The sequence below is a fragment of the Ovis canadensis genome, chromosome 7 (genome assembly GCF_042477335.2).
Source record: "Ovis canadensis isolate MfBH-ARS-UI-01 breed Bighorn chromosome 7, ARS-UI_OviCan_v2, whole genome shotgun sequence".
Lineage (NCBI taxonomy): Eukaryota > Metazoa > Chordata > Mammalia > Artiodactyla > Bovidae > Ovis > Ovis canadensis.
Genome location: NC_091251.1, coordinates 70,553,102 through 70,569,064, shown reverse-complemented (window position 1 = coordinate 70,569,064; position 15,963 = coordinate 70,553,102). Strand labels below are relative to the sequence as shown.

General features: G+C 36.5%; 1 protein-coding gene across 6 annotated transcripts in view; it reads right to left on the bottom strand.

The window, feature by feature from the left end:
* The window catches only part of ATP8B4 (ATPase phospholipid transporting 8B4 (putative)), a 293,676-nt gene that overhangs the window by 270,143 nt on the left and 7,570 nt on the right, over positions 1-15,963 (bottom strand). For all 6 annotated transcript variants that reach the window (XM_069596531.1, XM_069596528.1, XM_069596532.1 and 3 more), the window contains one exon: positions 5,660-5,727. In XM_069596531.1, coding sequence (XP_069452632.1) covers positions 5,660-5,687 — 28 coding nt within the window. In that variant the 5' untranslated portion in view covers positions 5,688-5,727. The remainder of the gene's footprint in view (positions 1-5,659; positions 5,728-15,963) is intronic.

Sequence of the window (15,963 nt, the reverse complement as noted above, 5' to 3'; positions counted from 1 at the left end):
TTTGAAACTACCATGGAACAACAAAATCAGCCAGGACTTTAAGGGAAAAGTTCCAACAGAGAAGAGAAATATACTGAAATGAACCCGATACTCTGTTCCCTTCCCCTGAGGCATGTGGTAATTCCTAACCTGCCCAGAGATGAGACAATAATTAGAATTCAGAGCCTGGCAGGGAAGAAGGGTCCTAGTAACATACTAGGACTTGGATTGACTTAGAGCGAGAACAAACTAAAGCATACAAGGTCTTATAAACACTGAAACCCAGCCTTAACTTGTCTCAGTTCTTGACTGGATCAAAATGACCTGTTCCTTCTCTTACTGCCTGCTGGAAGAAAGGTAAATCTCCTGAAGAAAAATAACATCCAGACCCTCTGTAACTTTTTCACATGCAATGTATAGATTTTAATAATAAACTAGCAGGTATGGTATAGCACAATAACAAACTATTGAAAACCAAGAGATAGAAAATATAAGCAGGCTCACAGATAATCTAGATATTGGGACTGTCAGACATGAAGTTTAAAATAACTACGGTAACAAGATGGATAGTTTCACTAGAGAAGCAGTATATATATTAAAGAAACAAATGGAATGTCTTATTCATCTTTTGTGTCACAAGTCCTCTGCAATAGGAACAACCAAGTACCTACGAAATAATATACAGGTATCTTAACTTCAACTAAAGCACTGCCTCCTTTGTAGGCACAGTATATGCAGCACCTAGAGCCCACAATACTTTTAAGGAACACAAAAATGTTTAAATTTTCATTTAAAGTTAGAAGAAAAATGGATATAATAATAATGGATACATTTTCCAGTGGTCATGTATGGATGTGAGAGTTGGACTGTGAAGAAAGCTGAGTGCTGAAGAATTGATGCTTTTGAACTGTGGTGTTGGAGAACACTCCTGAGAGTCCCTTGGACTGCAAGGAGATCCAACCAGTCCATTCTGAAGATCAGCCCTGGGATTTCTTTGGAAGGAATGATGCTAAAGCTGAAACTCCAGTACTTTGGCCACCTCCTGCAAAGAGTTGACTCATTGGAAAAGACTCTGATGCTGGGAGAGATTGGGGGCAGGAGGAGAAGGGGACAACCCAGGATGAGATGGCTGGATGGCATCACTGACTCGATGGACATGAGTCTGAGTGAACTCCGGGAGTTGGTGATGGACAGGGAGGCCTGGCATGCTGCAATTCATGGGGTCACAAAGAGTTGGACACGACTGAGCGATTGAAATGGACTGAATAACGAATCCAACCTGGATTATATTTGTCTTTAAACTCTCACAACTGTAAAACTTAATTTTCAATATTTTTTGAAGGAAGGGGCCTGGGAAGGGCCGATGAAACACATAATGTGACCTTGGTCTGATCTTCCCAGCCTGCACCCTATGGAATAATGCATGTTGCTCCACAACCCTCACATTTTGGAATCAATAATAGCTTTAGAGCTTAAATAAAGCCTCCAATTATCTACTTCTTTTGCATCCCATATTACCTAACAACCTAAAATCTGAATTAGGTATTTTACATATGAACAGCATTCTTTGTTGTTCATATGTAAAATATGAAGCACATATATGCTTTAACGTGGTTATCTTTGGACCTCCCATTCAAGCTTACACCAAAAGGATGAATTACAAATAACAAACAAACAAACAAATAGACTCTAAGTGTGTTTTAAATACTTGAATCAGTTAGCTAGAATTTTCCACATGCTGAAGACTGTGAGATTTACATGGATATGGAGATAATAAATAGTAAAGCATATATCTGAGAGAAAATTCTTATGTTCCCACAACACTTAATGATTGGCTTGTTATATTTTCACATACATCATCAATGTCCCAAGCTTCCTGATGATGATGTGAAACTTTATGTAAATATAAGTGCACATTTCTTAAATGTAGATCTTAAATAACTCATTGAAGTAAAATATCACTTCTGCCTGATTCTCCCCCTGACAACAGCAGGCTGACTAGAAGTTCTCCAGTCTGTGCTCCTCTGGAAAACATACTGGTAGTGATGTTTGGTAAATTGTTATTAAGTTATCACTGCTACTGTAAACTTAATTGTATAAAGATACATGTTTTTACTAAATCATAAAAAGTTATGTGAAGTAAAGTTGGTACTACCTAGCATATCATAGGTGCTCAAAAATGTTTGTGGACTGCCTGAATAGAGGAGTGGAAGAGAGAGGAGAGGAAGGAGAGGAGAGGAAGAAGAGGAAGCAAATGTGGCAAAATGGTAAATAAATGAATATTGTAGATTGAATAAGGTCTCCAGCATCAACTGATGCCAAAGCTGATGCTCCAGTACTTTGGCCACCTGATCCGAGGAGGCGACTCATTGGAAAAGACCCTGATGCTGGGAAAGATTGAAGGCCAAAGGAGAATAGAGCGGCAGAGGATGAGATGGTTAGATAGCATCACTGATTCAATGTACATGAACTTGAGCAAACTCCAGGAGAGTGTGGAGGATAGGGAAGCCTGGCGTGCTGCAGTCCATGGAATCACAAACAGTCGGACATGACTTAGCAACTAAAAAACAAAGATCTCCAGTCTATAAATAGATCTACAAGAACTGATAATCTAAAGAATCAAGATATGCAGATGACATCACCCTTTATGGCAGAAAGTGAAGAGGAGCTAAAAAGCCTCTTGATGGAAGTGAAAGAGGAGAGCGAAAAAGTTGGCTTAAAGCTCAACATTCAGAAAACGAAGATCATGGCATCCGGTCCCATCACTTCATGGGAAATAGATGGGGAAACAATGGAAACAGTGTCAGACTTTTATTTTGGGGGGCTCCAAAATCACTGCAGATGGTGACTGCAGCCATGAAATTAACAGACGCTTACTCCTTGGAAGAAAAGTTATGACCAACCTAGATAGTATATTCAGAAGCAGAGACATTACTTTGCCCACTAAGGTCTGTCTAGTCAAGGCTATGGTTTTCCCAGTAGTCATGTATGGATGTGAGAGTTGGACTGTGAAGAAGGCTGAGCACCGAAGAATTGATGCTTTTGAACTGTGGTGTTGGAGAAGACTCTTGAGAGTCCCTGGGACTGCAAGGAGATCCAACCAGTCCATCCTGAAGGAGATCAACCCTGGGATTTCTTTGGAAGGAATGATGCTAAAGCTGAAACTCCAGTACTTTGGCCACCTCCTGCAAAGAGTTGACTCATTGGAAAAGACTCTGATGCTGGGAGGGATTGGGGGAAGGAGGAGAAGGGGACAACCCAGGATGAGATGGCTGGATGGCATCACGGACTCGATGGGCGTGAGTCTGAGTGAACTCCGGGAGTTGGTGGTGGACAGGGAGGCCTGGCATGCTGCGATTCATGGGGTCGCAAAGAGTTGGACACGACTGAGCGACTGAACTGAATGAAAGATGTAACATTCCCAATCATGATGATGCAATGATGGTGACACCAAAGTCAGTGCCTCAAGTCATGTGGCCACTGTAACAAGTCCAAGAGGAAGGAACTAGCCTCAGCTTTCTCTGCCAGTTAGCACCACAGTGAATATAGTCCCAACTATGTGGCAAAATTTCACCTCATTACAAAGCTATTTACAAATGGACTACTTAATAGCTCATTACAAATAGCAATGACAGTGTGTAAAATGAAATTCTATATGAGGAAGATCAGCAAGTTGTGTTCCCCATCAAGAGTGGTTCAAGTAACTAATTTATTAGTTTCCCATTTAAGTATTATTTCATAGTATTTGCGCCCAAGATGTTCAATCCAAAACGACTAAGTAGAATGATTTTTGCCAAAAATCAACATGATGACAAACTATTCTAAATCTAAAAGAAAACTTAAAGGAGTTTAAAGCCAAACACAATGTTGTGAACATTATAATTAGGTATCATACTAAAAATAAAAACAAGCTCTGAGACATGAGATGTGGGGACAATTGGGGAAACTGAAAAAAATGGAATGTATGTTACTTGTTCTTAAATGTTACATTTCTTGGATGTGGTGACAATACTCCAGTTAAGATGGAGAATGTCCTTGTTCTTAGGAGATCTGTGCTTAAGTATTTGGGGATAAGAGTCATGATGTCTTCAATAACAAAAAGGTTTATGTGTATGCATGTGTTTGGGTGTGCGCTGGTGGAAGGGAAAGGAAAAAGAGGAAACAGATGTGGCAAAATGTAACAACTGTAGAATTTAGGTGAAAGGTATTTGGGTGTTTATCATTCTTCCAATTTTTTGTATGTTCCAACATTTTCAAAATTAAAAGTTAGAGGAAAATATAAAAAAATATAATGTTAGAGAGAAAAGTTTAAGGTAGAAAAGGTATCTATGATTTCAACATTATGATTTAAGAGCCAGTTTCAAAATGATGCACACCATAGTTCCATCTGGAGATAACGTGGATAAATATACATTAACGTATTAATTAGAGGTCACTGATTGGAGCTCTCTAAATTGGGCAACATGGCACTCTGGAGCAGTTATCTCTGGACTGTCCAATTACAGTTACTTCTATTTTCTTATTTTTACTCATAAAAAATTGCTTATTTTATGCATATGCATTCATATATACATAGAAATTACTTTAAAAGAGTGAAACTGAACTTATCAAAACCTCGCAACAATAGATTCTGTTGGAAACTTGTCCTTGTCAAAACTGGTTAATCTAATGTTTACATTATTAAGATAATACCAGTGACTAGATATAAATAAATCACTTGATTTGAAAAAGAAAAAATGACAACAATAATTCTAGACTCTTAAATAAGCTCTGGAAATATGAAAATATTGCCCCAGAGGGCATAACTAATGACCTACATGTGCAAATTACACTGAGACAGATTTCAGCTCATTATGAAACTGAACATCGGAATGAATGTGTCCAACAAGTGAACAGACTGCACCAAGAAATAACTGCCTATCAAAGTGGATTAACCAACTGTCACACATAGGATTAGAAAAAGAGTATTAGATATACTCTAATCCAGCCTTTCCTCTCTAACAAGTCTGAAATAAAGCAGCAGTAATAAACCAAATAAACTTCCACTAAAGGAAAAACTACACAATAATCTGTCACTGACTAACAAGGTTTAAGACAAGATTAATACTCTCAGGTCACAATGCTGTATTTCTTAACACTAGAATACTATTAAAACTGTTCTGCTAGACAAATTACTCAACCAAAAACCAAATGTTTCTTGCCATAATGAACCTAAATTATTTCTAACCATATGATCTTAGTTTTAAGTGTTGGTATATTCATACAATGGAATACTGCTTTACAAGAAAAAACCTGAATAACAAAATATTGATACATGCAATCACACGGAAATATGTCAAAAACCTTACACTTAGTGAAAGAAGACACAAGAATACATGCTGCATGATTTCATTTATACTAATTTCAAAAATAGGCAAATCAACCAAATAGAAATCAGAAGGTGGTTGTGTACAATGCAGGGAAAATGAAAAAGGGGGACATAAGGAACTTTCTGGAGTGAGGGAAATATTGTCTCTTGCTTTTTGGTGATAATTACAAATCTACATAAAATTGTCAAAGCTCAAACAGAACACTCAAGATCTATGTGGTTTTTGTTTATAAATTATACCTCTTTGACATTAAAATGAATGCTAAAAAAAATCATATTTGCTTTGTATCTCCTGAAGAACTCAATACTTACCAAGTGATTTCTTCCTACTGCAGAACATTATTGCACTTGATTATTTTTCACCAGGCCTCACAGCTGGCCTATATAAGAAAACGGGATATGTACAAAACATTAGTATTTGAGAAACACTCGTTAACCAAAAATTCCCATCATTCAGCTTTCTTCCTAGTCAAATTTAGATGACTAGGAAGTCATTAACACAATAAAGAATAACAGACTCCATTTATGAGACTTAAATCTAACCAGACAGACGGAGAAAACAAACTTATGGTTACCAAACTGGAAAGGGGGAAGGGATAAATTTGGAGTTTGCAATCAAAATATACACACTACTATATATATAATATATAACCAACAAGGATATGCTGTATAGTACATGAAACTATGTACGATGTCTTGTAATAACCTATAATGGAAAAGAATCTAAAAAAGAATGTATTTATGTGTGTATATATACACATATGCATATATACACACATATATATACACATATGTATATATACACACATATATATACACATACATATACATATATATGTACATATATAGAGAGAGAGACCCAAGTCAATTTGTTGTACACCTGAAACAAACACACCATTGTAAATCAATTCTATTTCAATTAAAAATTTTAAGAGAGACAATTCTATATAAAAATTACCTATTTGTATTATAGCAGATATATGGAACAACTTAAAGTAAGAACAAGTATGAAATTCAATTTGGGATTAAAATGGAGCCAAATTTTCTAATATATCCAAAACTCTGTAAATTTGAATATTACAGAGGTGATGCTCCAACACCTGCCTTTTATTTAAGTGTCAAGTGTGATTCCTTCCAGAGTCACCCAAGTCCAGGAAGTGCAGATGGTCCCAAATAGAATTAAATGAAGGAGGAACATGCCTAGACACATAGTAATCAAACTGACAAAAACTAGGGACAGAGAAAATATTAAAAGCAAGAAAGAAAAAGCAACAAATAATAAACAAGGGAATCCCCATAAGACTATCACTTGATTTTTTAGCAGAAACTGTACAGGCCAGAAATGACACCCCACTCCAGTACTCTTGCCTGGTAAATCCCATAGTTGGAGGAGCCTGGTAGGCTGCAGTCCATGGGGTCGTGAAGAGTCAGACACAACTGAGCAACTTCACTTTCATGCAGTGGAGAAGGAAATGGCAACCCACTCCAGTGTTCTTACCTGGAGAATCCCAGGGATGGCGAGCCTGGTAGGCTGCCGTCTATGGGGTTGCACAGAGTCAGACACGACTGAAGCAACTGACCAGCAGCAGCAGTACAGGCCAGAAGGGAGTGGCTTGATATGTTCAAAGTAAAGAAAGGGAAAAACCTAAAATCAAGAATAGTTTGCTCAGCGTGACTCTCATTCAGAATTGATGGAGAAATCAAAAGCTTTATAGACAAGCAAAAGCTAAAAGAATTCAGCACCACCAAACAAGTGTTACCACAAATGCTAAAGCAATTCTTCAAGCATAAAAGAAAAGGCCACAATTAGAAACAAGAAAATTACAAAATGGTAAAGCTCACTAATAAATGTAAACATATAGTAAAAGTAGGAAACCATCTACACACAAATATGATGTCAAAACAGTAATTGTGAGAAGAGTAAAGTACAAATGCAGGCTATTTGAAATGCATTTTAAGTTAAGAAACCAGCAACTTAAAACAATCATGTATACATATAGACTGCTACATCAAAACTTCATGGTAACCACAAACAAAAAATCTATAATAGATAAACACACAGAAAAGAAAAAGAATCCAAACATAACACTAAAGATAGTTATCAAATCACAAGAGAAGTAAACAAAAGAGAAAAGGAATTTTTAAAAGTCCTACAAAATCAAAAACAACTTTAAAATAGCAATAAGAACATATATATCAATAATTATCTCAAATGTAAATAGATTAAATGCTCCAACCAAAAGACATAGGCTGGCTGAATGAATACAAAAACAAGATCCGTATATGTGTTGTCTGTAAGAGACCCACTTCAGATCTAGGGACACACACAGACTCAAAGTGAGGGGATAGAAAAAGGTATTCTATGCAAATGGAAATCAAAGGAAAGCTAGAGTAGCAGTACTCTTGTCAGACAAAATAGACATTAAAATAAAGACTGTTATAAGACACAAAAAAGGACATTACATAATAGTCAAGGGATCAACAGAAGAAGATATAACAATTATATATGCACCCAACACAGGAGCACCTCAATATATTCAGCAAATGTTAACAGATATAAAAGGAAAACTGACAGTAGTACCATAGTGGAGGACTTTAGCATTGCACTTACATCAACAGAAACATCATCCAGACAGAAAATCAATAAGGAAACACAGGCTTTAAATGACACATTAGAACAGATAAATTTAATTGACATTTATAGAGCATTCCATCCAAAATCAGAAGAATATATCTTCTTTTCAAGTGCATATGGAACATTCTCCAGAATAGATCACATGCTGGACAACAAAGGAAATCTTGGTAAATTTAAGAAAACTGAAGTCATACCAAGCATCTTTTCCAACCACAGTGCTCTGGGACTAGAAGTAAATTACAAGAAAAAACGGCAAAAACCACAAACACATAGAAGCTAAACAATATGCTACAAACAACCAATGGTTCACTGAAGAAATCAAAGAGGAAATTAAAATATACCTAGAAACATAAAAATGAAAATACCATAATCCAAAACCTGTGGGACATAGCTAAAGTAGTTCTAAAAGGGAAGTTAATAGTGATACAAGCTTAGCTCAGGAAACAAGAAAAATTAAAAATAACAACCTAACCTTACACTAAAGCAACTAGAAAAAGAACAAACAAAACCCAAAGTTAGTGGAAGGAAAGAAATCATAAAGATCAGATTGAAAATAAATGATATAGAGACAGAGAAAACAATAGAAAAGATTAGAGAAACTAGAGATTATTCTTTAAAAAGATAAATAATTGATAAACCTTTACAGACTCATTAAGAAAAAAAAAAGGAGAGGATTCAAATCAATAAAATCAGAAATGAAAAAGAAATTACAACTGACAGCACATAAATTCAAAGTATCAGAGACTACTATGAATAACTATACACCAATGAAATGGACAACCTAGAAGAAATGGACAAATTCTTAGAAAGGTACAATCAACTAAGATTGAGTCAGGAAGAAACAGAAATTATGAACAGACCAATTATATGTACTGAAATTGAACCTGTAATTTAAAAAAACTCCCAAACAAAAGGCAGGACCAGATCATTTCACAGGTGAGTTCTATTATACACTTACAGATTAGCTAACACCTATCCTTCTGAAACTATTTCAAAAACTGCAGAGGAAAGAACACTCCCAAACTCATTCTATGGGGCCCCCATCACCCTGATTATGAAACCAAATAAAATATCACAAAAAAGAGAAAATTACACGTCAATATCAATGATCAACACAGACATAAGAATCCTCAATACTAACAAACCAAATCCAACAATGCATTAGAAGGATCATATACCATGATAAAGTAGGATTTATCACAGTGATGCAAAGATTTTTTAATATCTGCAAAATCAGTGTGTGATACACCACATTAACAAGTTGAAGAATAAAAATCATATGATCTAAATAGATGCATAAAAAGTTTTCAACAAAATTAAACACCCAAAATTAAACACCCATTAAAAGAAAAAAGAAAAACTTCTATAAAATGGAAAGGAAATCTTCCATAAAATGGGCATAGGGAAACTACCTCAACATAATAAAGGCCATATACGACAAATCCACAGCTAATATCACACTCAATGGTGAAAAACTGAAAGCATTTCCTCTAAGATCAGGAATAAGACAAAGATGTCTAATCTTCATCACTTTTATACAATATTGTTTTGAAAGTTCTAGCCACAACAATTTGAGAAGAAATAAAACAAATCCAAATTGGAAAAGAAGAAGTAAACTGTCACTGTTTGCAGATGATGCAACACTATACATAGAAAATCCTAAAGATGTTACTAGAAAGCTACTAGAACTCAATGAATCTGGTAAAGTTTCAGGATAAAAATTTAAAACACAGAAATCAGCTTCACTCCTATACACTAATAATGAAAGATCAGAAAAAAAATTAAGAAAACAATCTCATTTACCACTATAAAATACTTGGAAATAAACCTAGCTGAGGAGGCAAAATACCTGTATTCCAAAAACTATTAGATGCTGATGAAAGAAATCAAAGAAGACACAAATAGATCAAAAGATATAACATGTTCTTGGTTTGGAAGAATCAATAATGTCAAAATGGCAATACTATCCAAGGCAACCTACACATTTAATTCAACCCCTATCAAATTACCAATGGCATTTTTCATAGAACTAGAAAAAAATTTTAATTTGTATGGAAACACAAAAGACATCAAATAGCAAAAACAGTCTTGAGAAAGAAAAACAGCTGAAGGAATCAGGCTCCCTGACTCCAGCCTATTGTACAAAACTACAATCATTAGAACAGTATGGTACTGGCACAAAAATGGAACTGAAGATTCATGAAACAGGACAGAAAGCCCAGAAATAAACCTACTCATCCATGGTCAATTAATCTATGGCAAAGGAGGCAAGAATACAGTGGGAAAAAAGCATTCTCTTCAATAAGTGGTGATGGTAAAACTGAACACCTACATATAAAAGAATGAAATTAGAACATTCCCTAACACCATACACAAAAATAAATTCAAAATGGATTAAAGACCTAAATGTAAGACACAGAAATATCTTTTTGGATCCCCTCTTCCAGAGTAATGGAAATAAAAACAAAAATAAACAAGTCAAACCTAATTAAACTTAAAAGGTTTTGCCCAGCAAAGGAAACCATCAACAATGTGAAAAGACAACCTACAGAATGGGAGACAATATTTGCAAATGATGCGACCAACAAAGGGTCAAGCTCCAAAATATACAAACAGTTCATGCAACTCAATATCACAAAAACAAAAACCCAATAAGCAAAAGATCTAGATAGATATTTCTCCAAAGAAGACATACATATGACCAAAAAGGCAAATGAAAAGCTGCTCAACATTGCTAACTATAAAAGAAATGCCAATGAAAACTACAATGAGGTATCACCTCACAGTAGTCAAAATAACCATCATCAAAAGGTCTATCAGTAATAAATGCTAGAGAGGATGTAGAGAAAAAGGAACCCTCTCCACTATGGAGAACAGTATAGAGGTTCATCTAAGAGCTAAAAATAGAGCTACCCTATGATCCTGCAATCCAACTCCTGGACATAATTCAAAAAGATACATGCACCCAATGTTCACTGCAGCACTATTTACAATAGTCAAGACATGAAAGCAAACCAAATGCATATTGACAGATGAATGAATAAAGACGTGATGTGCACGTGTGTGTGTAAGGAATATTACTCAGCCATAAGAAAGAATGAAATAATGCCCATATGCAGCAACATGGAAGTACCTAAAGATTACCAGGTACTAAGTAAAGTAAGCCAAAGACAACAATCATACAAACATTATTTCCACATAGAACCTAAAATTTTAAAAGACACAAATGATCTTATTTCCAAAAAGAAAGAGGCTCACAAAGAGAGCAAACAAACTTATGATTGACAAATGGGAGAGGGGGTAGCAAAACAGATATATTAGGAGGTGGGATTAACAGACACACATGCTCAGTAGTGTCCGACTCTTTGCGACCCCGTGGACCAGGCTCCTCAGTCCATGGGATTCTCCAGACAAGAATATTGAAGTTGAGTGCCATTTCCTTCTCCAACATATACACACTCTGTATAAAACAGGTAGCCAACAAGAACCTACTGTATAGCACAAGGAACTATACTCAATATTATGTAATAACCTACCTATAAGGGGAAAGAATCTGAAAAAATATATGTGTGTGGTATACATGTATGTGTGTGTATATATGCGCTGCTGCTGCTGCTGCTAAGTCACTTCAATAGTGTCCGAGTCTGTGCGACCCCATAGATGGCAGCCCACAAGGCTCCGCCATCCCTGGGATTCTCCAGGCAAGAACACTGGAGTGGGTTGCCATTGCCTTCTCCAATGTATATGTGCTACATAATATATAAAAGTATATGTATGAAGTAAGCAAGGAAAACATGAGAAAAATGGGACTACATCAAACTAAAAAACTTGCACAGTGAAGGAAACTATCAACAAAACTAAAAGGCCACCTACTGCATTTGGGAAGATATTTGCAAATGATACATCTGATAAGGAGTTAACATCCAAAATATACAACTCATACAACTCAACATCAAAAAAAAAAAAACCCCAACCCCACTAAAAAATAATCAGAAGACCCAAAGAGACATTTTTCCAAAAAAATACATATGGATGGCAAATGGATACATAAGAAAGATGCTCAACATCACTAATCAGCAGAGTAATACAAATCAAAACTGCAATGAGATGCACCCCAATGTTCATTGCCAAGAACATAGAAAATAGCCAAGACATAGGGAAATAACCTATGTTCACTGAAAAACAAATGGATAAAGAAGATGCACTACACACACACACACACACACACTGGAATGCTACTCAGTCATAAAAAAGAATGGCTGGATCCAGAGAGTATCATACTAACTAAATTAGAAAGAGAAAGGCAAATAACATGATACCATGTATATGTGGAATCTAAAATATGATACGAATGAACTTAACTAAGAAACAGACTCACAGACATAAAAATCAAGCTTGTGGTTGCCAGTGGGGAAGGGAGTTGAAGAGAGATGGATTGGGAATTTGAAGTCAGCAGATGCAAGCTATTATATACACAATGGATAAACAAGATCCTACAGTATGTGTGCCGGCTAAGTCACTTGTCATGTCCAACTCTTTGTGACTCCATGGACTGTAGCCTGTCAGGCTCCTCTGTCCACGGGATTCTCCAGGCAAGAATACTAGAGTGGGTTGTGATGCCCTCCTCCAGGGAATCTTCCCAACTCAGAGATCAAACCCACATTTCTTATGTCTCCTGCATTGGCAGGCATATAGAGAACTATACTCAATATCCTGTGATAAACCATAACAGAAAAGAATATAAGAATGTGTATATGTGTGTGTAAATATATATATATACACACACATATATATATAAAACTGGACTTTGCTGTACTGTAAAAATTACATTACAAATCAACTAAATTTTTTAAAAACTACAATGAGATACCACTTCACACATGTCAGATGGCTATTATCAAAATGACGACACATAGAAAGTGTTGGCAAGGATGCAGAGAAAGAGAGTTTTCTTATGCACTTTCACTATGAAAAACAATATGGAGATTCCTCAAAAAAGTAAAAGTATATCTACCATAAGATCCAGCAATTTCACTTTGGGGTATTTTTTCACTTTGGGGTATTTTTTCACTTTTGGACATTTTTCCAAATAAAAATACTAACTCAAAAAGACATTAAGCACCCCCATGTGCATCACAGTAGTATTTAAAATAGCCAAGATATGGAAGCAACTTAAGTACCCACTGATAGATGAATGGATAAAGGTGTGGTGTATATAAACAATTAAATACTATTCAGCCATAAAATAAAATGAAATTTTGTCAATTTTGATGGAGAACATAGATGTCAACATAGATGGACCTAGAGGGTATTATGCTAAGTGAAAGAACAGAAAGACAAATACTGTATGGTTTCACTCATATGTGGAATCTAAAAAACAAAACAAATGGATAAATATAACAAAACAGAAACACATATACAGAGAACAAACAGGTGGTTGCAGGGATGGGGAGACAGAGGGAGGGAGAATGAGTGAAACAGGGAGATTAAGAAGTATAAACTTCCAGTGACTAAACAAATGAATCACGAGAATGAGATGTACTGTGTGGGGCATATAGTAAATAATATTTCTGCATGGTGATAGATGGTAACTAGACTTATTATGGTGATGATAAGAAATACTGAATCATTGTGTTGCGCACCAGGAACTACTAAAGTGTTATAGGTTAATTATACCTCAAAAAACAAACAACAATCTCATAGAAAAAGAGATCAGATTTGTTATTACCAGAGACAAGGGGTGGAAAGAGAGGGAGTTGGATGAAGGTGATTAAAATATACAAACTTCCAGTTAGAAGATAAGTACTAAGCATGTAAAGTGCAACCATGATCAATATAACAGTAGTGTATGTTACCTACAAAAGTCGTTAAGAGGGTAAATCCTATGAGTTCTCACCACAACAAAAATAATTTATCGATATGAAATTATGGATGTTCATTAAACTTATTGTGGTCATCATTTCATGATGTAGGTCCAGTCTTATGCTATACACCTTAAACTTACACAGCACTGTATGTCAATTACTTCTCAATAAAATTGAAAGAAAAAATAATTTAGAAATAAATAGGGGGCAGAATAATGTTTCATTTTTTCCCCTATATGTGGTCTCATTTCTTTCATATGGCAAACTCCATTAAGGATTTAGAATGAATAAATAAAGGGTAAACAACGTCAACCCAGTAGACCATGGACATGAACTCAGACACCTCTGCAAACACATGACAGTAAGGAGAGCTTCTGAATTCATATTCCCTAGGTTAGCAAGAGAATGACTTGTTCTGCTCAAAGATGTGGTGTGGCAGGATGCATTAAACACCAACGAAAGAAGAAGCTGGTCACTCATCTAAAGACCAGAAAAGAGGAAGAGCAAGGCTTATGGCTTAGCAGTTACAAGAAAGGAGGATGCAAAGGAATTTCATCAACACCTATTTCTCCACTATCAATTTCTAGAATCTAAAAAGCCTGAACCATCAGCATTTCTCCCTGCTGTGCACCTAGATTTACAAGTTCCCATCCACTACAGCCAGGAAAAGCCATAGCCTCAGCACTGCTGAGGGAATAACACCCACTGCAAGGTGTCCCTGACATGTAGGGCCATCAACACTTTCTAAGACCCACTGCTTTTCCAGGGACAACTCACTAATATTGATGAATCCAACATGAAGATGGGGTTACTACTGCTGGGTGCTGTAAGAAGCCAAGAGAGGTCCTCCAATATGACCCACCAATAACTCTTCTTTTCCTCTTCCCATGCCTTCTATGAACTGCTACGAGGCTGCCTAAAACAATCCTCCCCTCCCCTCACTGTTCCCCAACCCTAGGCAGCAGACGCCTCCAGGACAGGTCTGCTGACCAGTTACTGCTTTTCCCTGCCTTCCTTCATTAATAGGTTTCCCTGTTCCAGCCCTGACCACCCATAGACTCAGGTCCTCACTGAAGCCAGAGTGATATTGATAAAAGTTAAACAGCATTATGTCACACCCCAACTTAAAACCTTTTAATCACCTCCTATTGGCCTTAAAAAAATTAAAAGATCAAATTCCACATGATTCCGTGGCCCCTCTGCAACCTGGACCCTGTTAGTCTTTCTACTCTGATCTCTCATCACTCTCCTTACAGTCCCCATTCCTCCTCGCACCCCCTCATGTCTATACTACAGAAATACTCAGCTCAGCTTTTTCCATTTGAAGGCCATGATTCATGTTGTCTCCTCTGTCAGTCATAATCTAATACCCACGGTCAATCCTTTTACCTGACTAATTTGTACCTATCTTTTCAATATCAACTCAAACTGCACTCCTAGCACTTCCTCTAGGAGCTCTCCCCTGGCCCCCCAAATCAGAGATAAGACCACTTCCTATATGCTCCCATAGAATCAAGAACTTACCATCTCAGAACCCCTATAATTCTAGAATTTATTTGCCTATCACATCAGCTGTTTTCTCCTTAGTCTACAAACTCCAGTGGGGCAGAGAACTGATCTGTCTGGACCATAGTTGTATCTTCCATATTAAATGCATGACTGGCATGCGGCAGTGCTCAATAAATGTCTGCTAAATGAAAGAATTAATTTCTCAGTTTCTATGAGGAATGAAGAGCTTCCTGATACTAAAGGCATTTCCCTTTTAGCAACTCTCTCTTCCTAGACCCCAACTGCAAGTTCAAAAAAGTTTTAGATCCTCCCAAACTGGGAACCTTTGTGGCTTTCTTGGCCTCTCTCTCTCTGGCTGGTCGCTATTCTCCTGTGCAACCCCACCTCCAGTCTAGGAAGAACCTCAAAGAATGAGAAGTATTTGGTTAGCAATAGGAAGAGCGTTGCAGGCAAACTGAGTAGCATGAGAAAGGAGAAGGAAATTTGCAAATCTCTGGGAGAAGGGCAAGAGGAAGCACCCTGACTCTAAAAGAAGATGCACAAAAAGGATTTTTTTTTTTTTGAGGAAAAGACTTTCTGTGAGAAAAACACGGACAAAAGTGGGTATT